The sequence below is a fragment of the Bidens hawaiensis genome, unplaced genomic scaffold, assembly GCF_021521415.1.
Source record: "Bidens hawaiensis isolate Kalapana, Puna unplaced genomic scaffold, B.hawaiensis_p1.1 tig00003698_1, whole genome shotgun sequence".
NCBI lineage: Eukaryota > Viridiplantae > Streptophyta > Magnoliopsida > Asterales > Asteraceae > Bidens > Bidens hawaiensis.
This window is the reverse complement of record NW_027491212.1, coordinates 2034130-2051189: the sequence shown is the minus strand read 5'-3', so window position 1 is coordinate 2051189 and position 17060 is coordinate 2034130. Positions and strand designations below refer to the sequence as shown.

The 17060-nt window shown below is 41.6% G+C and overlaps 2 protein-coding genes across 2 annotated transcripts in view; one reads left to right on the top strand and one right to left on the bottom strand.

Moving 5' to 3' along the window:
* The window catches only part of LOC143624233 (ADP-ribosylation factor 1-like), a 66731-nt gene that overhangs the window by 32147 nt on the left and 17524 nt on the right, over window positions 1-17060 (bottom strand). The gene's annotated exons all lie outside the window — the stretch shown is intronic.
* LOC143624232 (uncharacterized) lies at window positions 931-15339 on the top strand. The gene is made up of 2 exons (XM_077094950.1): window positions 931-1032; window positions 13457-15339. Exon 2 carries the CDS (start codon window positions 13582-13584, stop codon window positions 15226-15228), a length of 1647 nt encoding a protein of 548 aa, XP_076951065.1. The 5' UTR covers window positions 931-1032; window positions 13457-13581; the 3' UTR covers window positions 15229-15339.

Sequence of the window (17060 nt, the reverse complement as noted above, 5' to 3'; positions counted from 1 at the left end):
GGAAGAAGAGCATCCGGATAATCCAAACAAGATTTCAACCTCAATGGATGGATCACTCACTTCCCAACAACCAAGTTACGGTTATGTTGACCTGTATGTGCAGTATCTCGATAATCTTAGGAATAAAGCTTCGTCAAGCTTCCCTCCATTCGAAGGAGTGATTCCATCGGAACAAGAACAAGCCGATGAGATTCGAGAGCAGAACCGAGTTGCCAAATTTCTCTACCTTTCATCTGACATGGATTACGTACCGTATCCGGAACCGAGAAACCATTACGAAATGGTGACACTGGGCTACCACGATCCACCTCCGCAGTATGGATACCCCAACGTGATCCCGCAATCATATGAGGAACACCTTGACTGCGCTTTACATGAAACTGATGAATGGAAGAAGAAGGTGCATAATGAAGGGAAAAAGAAGAAGACGATGGGAGAGAAAATCCTTTGCAAATGTAACAAGTTGACGGAGGTTGTGAAGAAGTTTATGAAGGACTGAGGATGATGGAATACAATGAGAAGCTGTGTGTAAAAAAGTTATTGTATGTTATGTGTGATATGAATGTAATAAAAGAACGTTGAAACGTTCTTAAGTATAATGATAGGATAATCTATATATATATATATATATATCGTTGGAACGATATATATATAAATGTATGTGTAATATGAAATATATATATCCTTTGTGATATATATATATGAAATAAATGTGTGTTTAAAATATGAAACTTGCTAAATTTCAGTTAAAAGACATATTGAGAGAAAATGTCTGAACAAAGTAACTACAATGAAAACGCTCGAAAAGAAAAATAAATAAAAGATAAAGGGAAAAATCCTGAGAACGAGCGAGAGGAAGAAATTCCTGAAAAATATATGAGTAAAATCCAAAAGATGATTAAGAAAGCTGTTAGGGAGGAATCCGACATTCTCGAACTGTTAATCCTTCCGTTCATCCGTCAAAATCTGTTAAATCTCGTCCGAAACCCTCTCATGTTGAAGAGAGCGATCATGAGTCTAACGCCGACGTAGGTGAAGGCTCCTGGACGGATCGTACACGGGACGTCGCTAACAACGCAGGTGCGGAATCCCTGCGTAGGTAGATACGAGTGTAGAGTATGTAGAGATCGAACACACAAGCAATAAACCAACCACGTTATATTGATAACAAACATGTGACCCGAGGTCACTGTTACAGACTATGACACGTAACTCGGTTACTGAACAACTGAAACAAAACCCTAAAACGACCAACCCTAAACTGTTCTGCTGAACAGTATATATAAACACGACAACTTCGCCATAGGCGAAGTTGTCAATAACTTCGCTGATTCAACAAGTTCGCCATAGCGAACTTGTTGACAACTTCGCGTATTACAAAAACATAAGTATAATCAAAACATAATTGTATTACAGACTCGATTACAAATGCTAGACTATGAACTACTGACACATGTACCAACAGACTCCCCCTTGGCAGTAGCTTCATATCTTTATCTTCAAATCTTGAGTCTTGTAATCTTGCATCTCTATGCATGCGCTCCTTCTCTAACACATACCGACACCACCCGTTGATATTTCCTAGCTTGATCCTTCCAAGCAGGAATGTAGAAGATCTTCTTCTCGTTGAGCACTTTCAGATCAGCCTTCGATAGATTAACAAGATGCATCGGGTCGTAAACCCGAAGTACTTCTTGTTCATCCTCATCTTCCATTACCGCCTCAGCTGTCTCACAATCCACGTACCACCATTTTAGATCTTTGAGCACGTCCTTGGGCATGAACTTCATCGGTACTTCTTTAAGGCACCGGATCGGTTTGTATTTCATGACCATCCAAGGTTTTCCATCAACTCTCAGACCTCTATCCTTGTCTTCGACAAGTTTCCCCTTTTGTGGTTTCAGTAGCTCAAACTTTTTCTCTTTAACGCACTCTTTCCACACGATCTTCGCAATGATTCTAGCCATGTTGTCTTCACTTCTGTTTACCAATCCCAATCTGGCTAAATCTTTTACTTCACATTCTGGCAGTGTGTTTAGAGATCTCAACTTTCTCTGGAAGTACTGAATGCCATCGTATCTCTTGATCACGAAGAGCCGCAGCTGCTCGTCGTATAACCAGCAGATAATACCTTTCTTGGCTTCCGCGTATCCCTTAATATTGTAACTTTTTCTGAACATCTTAGGGACCGCCGGCTTCTTCGTCTTTACGAACCAGTGGGCACAACCTTCCTTCCATTTCGGTTGTTCCTCCCACTCAGCATCTTCCTCCACATTCTCATCACCCAAACCTGGTCTGTCAACCTCCGGAATCTCGTGTTCCACGGAGTCATCTACAAACTCACCTTCTTCTAACACGTTTTCAACCGTAATCTGCTCTCCAATCCTCTCGATCTCATCAACTGGCAGCACATCATCTTCCATCATAAACTCATCATCCTCCTCATCCAACTCTTTCAATGCGTCGATCACGTCTTCAACATCAGCATCATCATCAACTGCCACAACGTCGTCACCAGCTGCATTTGTAGACTCCCCCTCAGTTGTGGAAGCCCCAAGAGCCTGAGAGGTTCTTGGCAGCTCACCACCTGCACCTTCCGGTGCATTGGGATCATCGTCATGATCTTCTCTCCGTTTCATCCTCAACTCGTCACCCCTACACGTCTTCTCCCCCTGAGATGCCAAGAATGCCTTGAAGGCATCTATTACCTTTCCGTGTTCAACCAGGAGGGCTGCTTGTAGTCGATTGGATTCCACTAGGCTCTGAATGGTCTTTGTCTGATCAGCAACAATCTGCTCTAGTGATGTAATCCTCTCGGAATCTGAAGTAGGCGTTGGAGTTGGCGGGACATCAGCAGCAGAAGTGACCGCAGGTGGTACACTTGGTAACCCTGCAGTAGAAGTGATGGTCGACTCCACAAATCGTGCAACTACCACCGGTGGATTAAGCGGTTGGGGTGGTAGGGACACAATTGCTGGGGCCGACGTCTCGACCGCTGTAACCTGTGCTGTAGTAGGAATAAGAGACATACCAGACAAGGCAGGTGGAGCAAAACGTACCAGCCTTGAAGATTCTCCAACTCCCGAACCCATACCTCTCTGTTCTCTTCTTGAACGTCTGAGCACAATCTGCACTGCCTCCTCTTCATCAACTTCGTCCTCATCCTCGTCTACCGTTCTCGGCCTCTTTCCCGTAATTCTCTCCCGAGACACCATCATTCGTCTCGCTTCAGCAAACGTTTCGTCTAGATCGGAGTCAGCTACCGAAGTAGCTGCTCTAGTAACATTCATAAACTGAGGACCCGAGACATCCATATCAAACACACCATGTACGCCAAAGGCAGCATTAAGGTCAACATCTTCAGCAGTAGACACAGCATGAGATACAGTAGCTGGCACAGCAGCAGAGGCAACAGTAGAAACAACAGGCGCAGCTGATACAGCATGAGGTGCTGCCGCCTGATGTGGTTGGGGGTCTCTGAACTCGTCCCCTCCTGCAAGAACATACTCCGGATTGATGAGATATCCAAATAAGGGAGTATGCCTGGGACGCAGCTCAGGCTTGCTACGAGTGCTCGAGGTGCGGCACTGAGCAAAGATACGTTTCGTCACGCATTCGACGTATCTTATTGGGCGTCTCTGCGGTAGCGACGGAGCGACATGATTTAAAATCATCTGTAAGAAACGAGGATACATAGTGAATCGCTCGCGCGCCACAGCCCTTCGCTGACGATCGATCTCGTAGAATATTAGCTGACTGAATGAATATCGGCGGTTGTAAGTCAGCGCTATCATGGCCGACTGCATCGTCGCGCCCATCCCATCTGTTCCTGCCTTCCTGCCGGACATGCATACAATCAACACATGCATCAGGAAGCGCCACTGATCTAGCAGAAACCCTTTTCTCCTCTGCGAGTCCCCCAGCGGACCCGAATAACCCATCCTCAAATAAGCTCCATCCCGGAAAGGAGCTACGAACTCCGTTGGGTCATCTCTTGTTTCTTCACCGAACTGCAGAGCCAACCGTATGTCTTCCGAGGAAAACTGTATGTTATGACCATTTACGGTTACTCGCATCACCGGAGGCTCAGGCCTGCAATCATAGTACACTGTCTGCCAAAAGTCTTCAATGTTAGGCAGAGAAATGGGTAGTGTATTAGTGAGTGCGTGAAAGACTCTTGATCGTAGGAGAAACGTGATAATCTCCCTGTAGTCTTCTACGCCTCGTGCATCTGGATCTAACGTGATGTACTGGTTATGGGCTGGAAAGAATTGTCGTTGCTCATCACCGTCGTCACCACCAGCACCTCCAACAGCAGCCATATCTGCACCAAACAAAACAAGTTAGACAGTGTGTAAGCGACTCACAAGTTCGCTAAGTACCACGAGCGAAGTTGTGATTAAACCTATACAGGCGAACTTAACGGTGAGGCGAAGTTGTGAACAACTTCGCTTTAACTGTAATTTCGTCTAAAAACTGTTAAGTAAAATGGTATAGGCGAAGTTGATGATAACTTCGCCGAGTCACAACATCGCCACAGGCGAACTTGAGTTCAAGGCGAAGTTACGGATAACTTCGCCACAAGCGAAATTAAGCTTCAAGGCGAAGTTACGGATAACTTCGCCACAGGCGAAATTAATCTCCTGGCGAAGTTGTGGATAACTTCGCCTAAACCTTAACTTCGCCTGAATCTGAAACGGCGACTGTTCAGATTCAAGGTTTAGATCCGATGTTTTCGGACCGATTTGACGATCCATCAGTGAATACCAACATTATTTAATGATATTGAACCGTAAAGGACGTCCATGAACACGTAACACAAAGGTGAAAAAGTTGGTTTTGAAGGTTCGACGACCCGAGGTCTCGAACCGGGTAAAACTATACCGAACGAGTAAGTTTGTGAAAGATATTGACAACACATACCACGAGTATAGTAGAAACTAGAAACACAAGATCGAAAACGAGTGGTAACAAGATCGCCGGAATAATTTATGATAAGTTATAAGTTCGCCGGAATTTCGAAAATAATGATACTGTTACTGTATCAAAAACCTTATATAGGGCGGAGTTGGTTCAGGCGAAGTTACATTTAACTTCGCTTAGGCGAAGTTAAACACAACTTCGCCGAATTCAACAACTTTGCCAGTAAGTTCAAAATCAGCCCTTTAAGTTTGAATAATCTTGCACTTAACATTAGAAGTTTCCAAAAAGAGTTAAACAAAAATGATCATGTCCAAGTAACCAGTTTTACAATAACACAACTACAAAAATAGAAAAACTTATAAAAATTTTAACGAAATAAGGGATCAAATTTCAGTCTAGTCAGGGACCACTATGTTTTAGAAAAGATCACAACAGAAATCATACTAACTATGTGACTGTCACTTGGATCCGTGTTTAGCTGTATTATGACATAGAGAAACAGGTTGCAAGCATGTAAATAACTTAAATGGTTTTCATCGTTTCTGTGATACGTATTAAGGTTCAGTTAAGCTCAAAATTTTAAGTGGGCAACAACTCAGAGATAATGATGTCTTCTATCTATTCTCAAAGCGTATTTAGCTATACCCAAGTCACCCCGAGTTAACTTCGACCCATAGTGTCTGATTAACTTGTATATTCTCGTTGTCTGCTTCCCTTTCTCTTCTTACTCCAGACTTGAGAAGTCTTGATTGTTACTATGTCTCATAAGTACTAAAAATATACATGTATAATAATAATTTTTTTTTTTTTTTAAACCAAACATTCTTATTGACTTCGGAGTACTAAACTACTGCAAGTCCCGAATCTGGATCACTGCAGTGTCTTGAAATGCTTTCTTCACGAGAATCAGAACACTCACGGGCTCGTGTATGACTGGGTAGTCGCTTTTCTGCCTATCATTCGAAAAGATATGTGTGAAGACATTCAAAACTCTTAAGGAGTTTCCACGTAAATTCGAGTAGTTTAAGTTAGTATCACATACACTTTTACGCACCATAAAAATTACCATGACATACAATGACTGTTCTAAAGCCTTTTAAGCCTAATAACTTCACTAGTTAAGCACACACAATCAGTATATATATCATTTTCCTAGGTTGGATCAATTTTCTGTTAAACACAGCAAAGAACTTCTTACGAAGTATTAGACTTGAAAAGTAATTTCATTTCCCACAAAAATTTTGATTTCAATCGCCCCGATCACGTCAAAGTCGTCAGTTAAACGGCTATCCTGAAGATCCAATGGATCAACTGGACCGACCACATACAAGTATGTGTCCTTCTTACTAAGAATGACCGACTAATTTTCAGCAACTGAAAGAACACATGTCATAACTGCCCCGGTCACTTTCAGTCTTCCGGTTAATGGCTATCCTCATTCTCTAAGTCGAAACGAGGACCAAAACATATCCTAGGATATGTCCATCAAACTGAGGTAACCGACTAATTTTAAGCAATAATGACACAAAATTTTATTTTATTTTATTTTTTTTTTTTATTTTTTTTTTATTTTTTTTTAAATAAACACAAAGGCATGGTTACTCGGGATTGATCATCCCGTTCAGCTCAATTAGGTTTTGAAATCTAGATTTATCAAACGCTTTTGTAAACAGATCAGCAAAATTTTCAAGTGTATCAACTTTTTCGATCTTGATCAGTTTCTTCTCAGCACAATCCCGTATGAAGTGATGACGAATGTCAATATGCTTAGTTTTACTGTGCTTCACGGGATTGTTAATTACTGAGATGGCGGCAGTGTTATCAATTAAAATAGGAGTGAGTAAGAAATTCAGACCATAGTCGCGTAATTGTTGCTGAATCCACAAAACCTGAGAGCAGCAGTTGGATGCTGCCATGTATTCAGCTTCACATGTTGAAATTGCAACTGATGTCTGTTTCTTGCACTGCCAGGAAACTAATCTTCCTCCAAGAAACTGACAGCCTCCTGTGGTTGACTTCCGACTCTGATTGCATCCCCCATAATCAGAATCTGTATATGCCACCAGTTCAACGTCTCCTCCCTTTGGGTACCACAACCCTAGCTTCGGCTTGCCCTTGAGATACCGTAGTATCCTCTTTGCACCTTTCAAATGAGATTCTTTCGGATTTGCCTGAAAACGTGCACAAAGACAAACAGCAAACATTATATCAGGCCTAGAAGCAGTTAAATACATTAATGAACCTATTATCGCCCGATACAGAGTTGGGTCCACATCTGCGTCACCATCTGATTCAGCACCCAATTTGTGATTGACGCAGATTGGAGTATCATATGGAGAACTGTCCTCCATCTTGAATCTTTTCAGCACATCATGAACGTACTTCGTTTGATGAATGAACATCCCGTCCTTCTTCTGATCAACCTGCAATCCTAGAAAGAAAGTTAGTTCACCCATAGCACTCATCTCGAATCGTTTCTTCATGACAGCCTCAAAATCCTGACACATGGATACTCTTGATGCAGCAAAAATGATATCATCCACGTAGACTTGAACCAGTAGGAAGTCACATCCTTCTCTCTTCACAAACAACGTACTGTCAATCAATCCCCTTTCAAAACCATTTTCCAGCAAGTAGTCCGATAACGTTGAATACCAGGCACGAGGTGCCTGATGTAACCCATATAACGCCTTGCTCAACCTGTATACGTGATCAGGAAAGTCTGGGTCAGGAAAACCCGGAGGTTGCTCAACATACACAACCTCATCAACTTTCCCGTTTAGAAACGCGCTCTTCACATCCAACTGAAATACCTTCATCTTTTTAAATGCAGCAAACGCCAAAAACAATCGAATCGCTTCTAACCGGGCAACAGGAGCAAACACCTCATTGTAATCAATACCCTCTTGCTGATTAAAACCTTTAACAACCAGCCTCGCCTTATTTCTTACGATAATTCCCTTATCATCTCTCTTACACTTGAACACCCATTTTGTGCCTATAGCGTGCACATTCCTTGGTTTTTCAACCAAAGTCCAAACTTCCATTTTTTCGAACTGAGCCAACTCTTCTTACATGGCCTCGACCCACGAGCTGTCCTTTAAAGCCATTTGATAATTCTTTGGTTCAATTTGGCTTATAAAGCAGGAGTACAAACATTCGTTCAGTATACCCGTTTCCTTAATGCTTGTATAAACACAGGTGTGCTCATTCAAGCTACTTCTGGTTTGTACACCAGAGGACACATCACCTATAATATTCTCCAATGGGTGATCTTTGTGAATTCTCGTGGTCGGAACAGCACCGACGTGCAAATTATCTTCCAAATTTGAAGAGATCTCATCTATGGTTGTTTCTGGCTGAGAGTGAAAAGGATTAATAAATTCATCTTCAGTTGAGGCCGCAGGGGTATCGATAGGGTTTGATGTGGAAGGTTGAGATTTCTCAAACATCTGATGTTGCAATAGATTCTCTTCCTCATCAAATATCATCTTCGTCACAGCTCTTTCGTCTTCTTCAGAAATTTCCAAATCAGGTACGTTAAACGACTTAAAAAGTTTAACATAGTCGAAAAGCTCAGCAGGTCCATTGCTTGGTTTTGGCGGTTGGTAACTAGTAATGTCGGTGTTACAAACCACCTCCACCTTGCAAGTCGACGTATTGAAGACCCGTCTGTTGGGAGTCCCAACAACATAACCGACTAGGATTCCCTCATCGGCTACTTCACCAAATTTCGAATTAGTCTTCAAAATCGAACAAGGAGACCCAAATGGTTCAAGACCGCACAAGTTGGGCTTCCTTCCGTGCATAAGCTCGTAACAAGTTTTTCCAAGTCTCTTAACGGTTAACACCCTATTCAGAACATAGCAGGCTGTAGCAACTGCTTCAGCCCAGAACATCACAGGAAGCTTCGAGTCTGCCAGCATAGTTCTGGCTCCTTCTATTAACGTTCGGTTCTTCCTTTCAGCCACTCCATTCTGTTGTGGAGTATACGGAGCGCTGTATTGATGTTCAATTCCCTTCTGAAGACAGAAGATTTCCATTTCAAAGTTCTTGAACTCTGTCCCATTGTCGCTTCTGATGTATTTAACTGATTTACTCATGACGTTCTCAACTTTTGTAATTAGATTCTTCACCATTTGAGCCGTCTCATCTTTCGTTTTCAGAAAATATACCCACGAATATCGCGAGTAGTCATCAGTGATCACCAAGCAGTAAGAAGTACCACCTAGACTTTTTACATTCACTGGACCGAAGAGATCCATATGAAGTAGTTCTAGAGTACCGGCAATTGAATTGATCTTCTTGGTGAGATGGGTTTTCTTGTGTTGTTTTCCCTTCTTACAGGCTATGCATTTGTCTTCAAAGTTAAAACTTTTTAAGGGAACGCCCATCACAAGCCCATTCTTGACAATGAAGTTCATCTTCCGAAGATGAATATGTCCCATTCTCCTGTGCCACAATTCTGATTCTGATTCGCTTGCTTTTGTCATTAAACAGGATTCTCCAGTGGCCATTTCAGTGGACCTCATGTCCATCACATATGTATTCGTTTCACGTGGAGCTTTCATTACTATCCATTCGTCTGGTATTTGAAAACCAGGTTTCAATACTATCGCTTCATTTTTCGTGAAATGGACAGTGTAATCTTTATCACAAATCTGCGACACACTCAGCAGATTGTGCTTTAATTCCTCCACAAAGTTTACATTCTCAAGTGTCATTCTCCCATTCGACACAGTTCCTCTACCGGTAATCCTTCCACCGCTCTCACCAGCAAAACTAACTCTTGCTCCCTGAACAGGTTTTAAATCTTGCAACAAGTGTTTGTTGCCCGTCATGTGTCGGGAACAGCCGCTATCTACAATCCAAAGATTGTTGGCAGCCCTGTTCAACTGTTCCTGCACAATAAAACAAAGAGTTAGAATATTGGGACCCAAGACCAATTGGTCTTGGATCGATACGTCCCGTACCCTGGCTTTCTCAAGTTAGCATCAGGATAATTTCTGTAAGTCCTGTTAGAAAATCTCCTTGCAGATTGAGGGTAAAGCCTCCCAAACCTTTGTGAATTTTCAGTGTTATATCTTTTGGTTTGGTTGTAAAACTGAGGTTTGTTTTTATGAAAACTTGAATTTGTTACATTTTGGTAATTTTTAAAGTTTTCATTTTTAGCAGTAACAAAATCACGCTTATCCTCAGTTGTATTTGGCTTCACTCCTCTGAATCTCGGTTTCAAAGGGCAATCTGCAACTAGATGTCCTAACTTGTTACATCTAAAGCAACATCGACTGTCCATTTTCTTGTCAAACATTGGTTTGGATGTAGAGGCAGAGTTACCAGCTGTTCGTCTCACATAAGGTGGGACGTACGGATTGAGTGGAGAACTCTTTTTATTTTTATCTCCCTCTGTGGGTAACCTTACCTTCTCTTTTGTCTGACCAGATTCGGACAACTTATCCGAATCCGCTGAGACTGGACTCGAAACAGAAATATTCACACTAGAAACAGGCGAACTTGTTTCGCCACAGCTAACACTTGGTTCTACACTTGTAATCTTGATAGGAGTTGTCTGAGGAACCTCGAAATCAACAGATTTCTGAACACTCGGATTATAAGTATAGTTGTGGTTAAAGGGTGGTGGAACTTCGTGATAACCGATTCCTCCCCTCTTTGCAGAGGTACCTTGATCACTCACGAGGTGATCAAGGATGGCCGAGGAATTCCTGAACTGCTCAAGTTTGCGGTTCAGTTCCACCACCTTTACCTGGTGGTCAGCAATCTGTTTATCTCGATCAGCAATCAATTTTGTTTTTTCCTCTAAAACTTCATAACTAAGATCAATTATTTCAATTTTCTCAGCAAGTTTAATTTTTAAGCTTTGAACGTCTTTTTCACATGCTTTTATTTTAATTTTATAGCTCGTTTCTCTTGTTTTCGTAAAATGGTGATCTTCTTTAATAGTTTTAAAGTCAGCATCTAAACGGACATACTGATCAGTTATCGTTTTAAGTTGCTCAGACAAATTCTCACAACTAGTACAAATATTCTTAGTACTTACCTCGGAGCGATTATCCTTGTCATCTGCCATGAAAGCTGTTTCTTCTTCAGTAGCTTTCTCAATTCCATCAACCTTCTCACATTCTTTAACTTCAGCCTCAGCCATGTTCGCTTGCTCACCAGAACCACTTGAATGCAGGTTCCAGTTATACTCACCTGCTTCTCTGGTCAACATGGCGTTAATCTCTCTGTTAACTCCAGAGTGTTGTGTAGGCCGACCTTGTCCTCGTTCAACCCTCTCATTTCTGCATTCCTTGGCAAAGTGCCCGTACTGTTGACAATTATAGCACCTTACCTTGGATTTGTCGAACCCAGGCCTACCACCAACAAACTTTCTCCCAGTTTTGTTCATAAACCGTTTTACACGCCTCACAATCATTGCCATTTGCCATTGCAAATCCATCTCCTCCAGATCATCAGCATCGATCTGGTCGTAATCCTCATCAAGAGCAGCAGGGTCCACAATCTTCCCCTGGATGTAGTTTTCGTATGAAGCAATAAATGATGCATAGACTGCAAACTGCTCTTCAGCAGATTTTACACTCATAGGCATCTTGGAATAATTATTGCTTGAGGCATTTGCAGAAAAACTACTTGTGGATGCTTGAGGCTTTGAAGTACTTGATCCTCCAGCAACGAAACATACATCACCATTCGAGTTTACAGAAACGTTTCCTTCATGAGACGAGTCAGAACCTGACTCCCCTTTTGAGTAATAAGCAGCAGATTCAGGCCTCGAACTTGAGCCTGAGTTAACCTTTGCACCATACATACCAGGGTCTTGTATCTGATCTGTTGGTGTTTCTTTTCGAACCATATTAAGCTCATAAGTTCTGAGCTTGTTTACTGCCGTTTCAAGATCATAGTTAGGAAAGTCTCTGTCTTCCCTCATAAGAACGGTGTACATTTCCCACTTTGGTGGGAGAGCATCGAGAAGCTTTTCAACGATCTCTTCTTCTCGGTAAGCAATCGAATAATTGCTAAGCTCTGTCATTAGATGATAGTATCTGGTGATAATATCATCCAGTGATTCATTCTTCAAAAATTTGAAGACGGAGAACTGGGTCTTTAAGAGTTTGATCTTTGATGCACGGATACCCACATTCCCCTCGAATCTATTTTCAAGAGCATCCCAAAGCTCTCTCGCAGAAGTGTACTTTCGGAACGTATGGAGAACCTCTTGAGGAAGTGCCATTGTTATCGCAGCATGGGCCTTGCTTTCGGCCTCGTACATTTTCTTTTCTTCGTCCTCCATTTTGCTATACTTCTTAACCACATCCCTGCCTTCGTATTGCATAGTTGGAGGGATATATCCATCCTGGATGCACACCCACATTTTGGCATCCTGGTATTTAATGTATTGGATGAATCTGTCCTTCCATGCCACGAAGTCAGTTCCTTTCATCAGCCTCGGGGCCTTAGTGGCAGACCCCGCTTCTACTTCCATCTTGACCAAATCGGAGATGTTAATTGACGACATCCTTGCGAAAACCTGAAAAACCTGAAAATAATAAAAAAATATTAAAACAGCTCAGTAGGCGAAGTTAAGAGTAACTTCGCTTGAAAGTTAACTTCGCTGAAAAGAGAACTTCGCTGGATCTTAAATTCGCTTGACTTGGCGAAGTTAAAAATAACTTCGCTTAGAATGAGCGAACTTAGAAGATAAGCGAACTTGGGTGGAAAGCGAAGTTGCGGATAACTTCGCTAAGGCGAACTTATGAGGTAAGCGAAGTTGTGGTTAACTTCGCTAATCCTTATATCTTCGCCGAAAACCCTAATTCCAGTGACGGCAACTTCGCCTGAAGAATGGTAACTTCGCCCGAAGAACGGTAACTTCGCCCGATGAACAAGGAAACTGTTCAGATCTGATTTCGTCAATCCAGCAGTTTCCGATCAATGCAATGGCTTGAAAATGACTGTCAAGCACGAGCAAAACACAATCCCAACAAAAACACGTCCCGCGAAAAGGTCAAACGAGACGTTTTCTACACCCGCGTGAAATCCCGAACCTCACAATCGAGCCAATGGCTCTGATACCAATTGAAGGCTCCTGGACGGATCGTACACGGGACGTCACTAACAACGCAGGTGTGGAATCCCTGCGTAGGTAGATACGAGTGTAGAGTATGTAGAGATCGAACACACAAGCAATAAACCAACCACGTTATATTGATAACAAACACGTGACCCGAGGTCACTGTTACAGACTATGACACGTAACTCGGTTACTGAACAACTGAAACAAAACCCTAAAACGACCAACCCTAAACTGTTCTGCTGAACAGTATATATAAACACGACAACTTCGCCATAGGCGAAGTTGTCAATAACTTCGCTGATTCAACAAGTTCGCCATAGCGAACTTGTTGACAACTTCGCGTATTACAAAAACATAAATATAATCAAAACATAATTGTATTACAGACTCGATTACAAATGCTAGACTATGAACTACTGACACATGTACCAACAGTAGGTGTTAGGCAAAAGTTTAAGAAGTTGAAAGTAAGTGGGTGTACTTTCAAAGATTTTAAATATTATGGGCCAAAAGAATTTCATGGCGATAAGGGAGCCATCACGACTGTAAGATGGCTCGAGGAGATGGAGACGATCGTAATCACGAGCAAGTGTTCTGAGGAGGAGAAAATTCAATATTCCGCCCTTATGTTCAAGGGTGAAGCGCACGAGTGGTGGAATGCGTTGTTGATGAGTAAGGGAAGAGATGTGATGTATGGCCTGTCATGGGATGAGTTTAAGGCCATGGTGATGGGAAAGTTTTGTCCCATGCACGAGACCGACCAGATTCAAACAAAATTTCTTAATCATAAGGTCGTTGGGACAAATCTCCGGGAGTACAATACTAAATTCCTCGAGTATTGTCGTCTTGTTCCACAGCTGGTAAGCCCAGAATCCAGCAAAGTCACCCGATACATTTGGGGACTTCCGCGGGAAATCCACGACATGGTAAAGTCTCACTTACCTCAAACCGTTGACTCTGCGATGGAGTTGGCCGGTTATTTGATGGGCGGCTTGGACTGCAACAAAGAAGAGGACAAGAAGGTGACACCAACGACTGCTCAAGGGAAAATGGGAGGAAGCGCCAACTTCAAAGGCAAGGGCGCTAACCAAAGTAGATTCAACACGAATTCTACTTTTTGCAAGACTTGTAGGAGATATCATAAGGGCCGTTGCAACTTCTCCTCGCCTCCTAAAGTCTGTGAGTCCTGTAATCGTACGGGACATGATGCTGTTAATTGTTGGAAGAAGATAATGACTTGCTTTAACTGCAAGGAGATGGGCCATTTGAGCTTTGAATGCCCAAAGAACAAACCCGCTGCTGGTGGTGCGGGTGGAAGTGGCCAAAATCGAAAGGGAAACGCTCGAGTCTTCGTACTCGACACAAAAAGAGCCGCTGATGTGCCGGAAACCATCACCGGTACGTTTCTAGTCAACGACACCTATGCTAGAGTTTTATTCGATTATGGTGCAAACTTAAGTTTTATAGATAATAGTTTCTGTAGTCTATTAAATGAACCATTAATAAAACTTAATAAAACTCTAAGCGTCGAGACTGCTAGTGGCGAAATCGTTAAGATCTCCGAAGCCCTTGAAAACGAAAAAAATCATTTAGCCGGTTATATTTTACCTATATGTTTGTTGCCTATGAGTCTGGCTGGTTTTGATATTGTACTTGGTATGGATTGGTTATCCGATAACCACGCCCGTATCATCTGCAATAATAAAACCATTGAAGTTCAAGCCCCCGATAAACGAACTATTCGAATTGAAGGGGACAAAGACATTGGCCAAGTTATCATAATCTCCATGATTAGAGCTAACAAGTGTTTAAATCAAGGATGCTTAGCATTCATGGCTTACGTCACTGAAGAGTCAAAGCCAAAGGAGATAAAGAGCGTACCTGTAGACTCCGACTTTTCTAATGTTTTTCTTGATGAACTCCCCGGAATCCCTCCCGACCGTGAAGTAGAGTTTAGGATCGATCTTATTCTTGGTACTGCTCCGATCGCCAAAGCTCCATATCTCTTAGCGCCAACTGAGATGAAGGAGTTAAAGAAACAACTCGATGAGCTTTTGGAAAAAAGGTTTCATTCGACCGAGTTCGTCGCCTTGGGGAGCTCCAATTCTATTCGTCAAGAAGAAGGACGGATCCATGCGTATGTGTATCGTTTATCGTGCGTTAAACAAAGTCACAATCAAAAACCGATATCTACTCCCTCGAATCGATGATCTCTTTGATCAACTTCAAGGTGCTAGCTTCTTTTCAAAAATCGATCTTCGTTTCGGCTATCACCAACTCAAAGTTCAATCCGAAGATATTTCGAAAACCGCGTTTCGCACAAGGTATGGACATTGATAAGCTAATTAAGCAATTATGAGAGAAATAACCAAACTCTGGGTTTCAGGTTGGAAGCATGTTGGATAAGCTAATTAAGCCCACTTGGAAATCACTTTGTTTAAGTAAACAATCAAAAGAATAAGTAATCAGCCCTACTGATTGTCAGAAAACCATCCGAACAATTGACGAGACTAATTACTAATCTAATTTATTACCAATTTTAGGTTTTGATGAATGTGATCAATTCAATGGTTGAAGATAAATGTGTCAATGACGTTAAGAACTCAATCCTGAATGTTGATGACCTCAAATCAATTAACTGACTAATTAACAAAACATTCAATTATGAAAAACTGTTTAACCACGTGAACAAACATAAAGATTTAACTAACCAAATGAGTAAGCAAAAGAAAATATATAATTAAGGTTTAAATCAATAAGATCCAACCACAAACACAACCCTACTGCCGAAGATGGTTACAAATAGTTTAGCCTTGCATTTTGATATTAAATCTCTTAATTAGGGAATGAAAGGATGAAAATGAATAATTATGGTGATTAAAGGGTGTTAAGATGGTGAAAGATGGCTCCAAAATCACCCAAGTATGAAATAGTATGAATGATATTCGAAATTAGGGTTTTTATGGTTTAAATATGAAGTAAAATCACAATTTTTGAATTTTCACGCCAGGCCCACCATATGCTACGGTGGAGTCACCAAACTTATGGTGGACTCCACCCCTTACAGTGGGTTCTCTCTGGATTACGGTGGCTCTACAGTATGCACAACTTAGTCTCTACCGTAAGCTACGGTGAAGACACCGTAGCTTACAGTGGCTTCAGCACCACCTTTCTTGTTTTCAATGTTCTTAACACTTGTTTGCCATTCTAAACCCCCGTTTGCTTTCTATTGTGCCTAGCTCGACTCCTTTTCATCTTTAAAGCTCCAATTAGTTTTTTAAGTTCCGAGCACCTACAATTATAAAAGTATTCAAAGTAATTAGCACACCATATTAAATACTAAAAACATATTTTTTATCCACTCGTCATCATTACTTATGACCATCAATAATGAAGTAATGACTGATGATTGTTGAATATTAACCATCGACTATTGACCAGTCTTGTTGACCCACAACATCGCATCCCTAAAATCATGATTTCCCTTACTCTCTTTCTTTTGTTTGTATTTCCTATTTATACTTCCTCTTTGTAAAAGTTTATTCATCATAAAAATATATATATTATTCAAATTACATGGTACGAGAGCTTTTTTATTCATCTACCTTACGTCGTTAATTTTGACTTTCTTTCCATCTTTGAATTCTCGTTTTCTTTTTTGCAGCCACAATGGCCACTCCTTTAAACTCGTCTAATAATCTCTATTGTCCGTATAACTATTGAAGAAACACTAATCGACCCCGGGCAGATTACGGATAAGCTGGGGGTTAAATAGACGTTTCCCACGAGGGGTTAGACCCGGCAAAGATGGTTCTTCTGATAACCTGCAAAACAGACACCGTGAGCTCGTCACTGAGAAGGGGGGGGGGTACCTCCTTGTGACCACCCTCCGGCGTGAGAATCAGACTAGATTGCTCTTGAATATAAGTGTATATTAAGAGGTTGCTAGAGCAGATATCAGGTATAAGATATGAGATACAAGATAAGATTAGATGATCATACCATTTGGGGTATTTATAGCCGAAGGTAGGTTTCCAAAAAG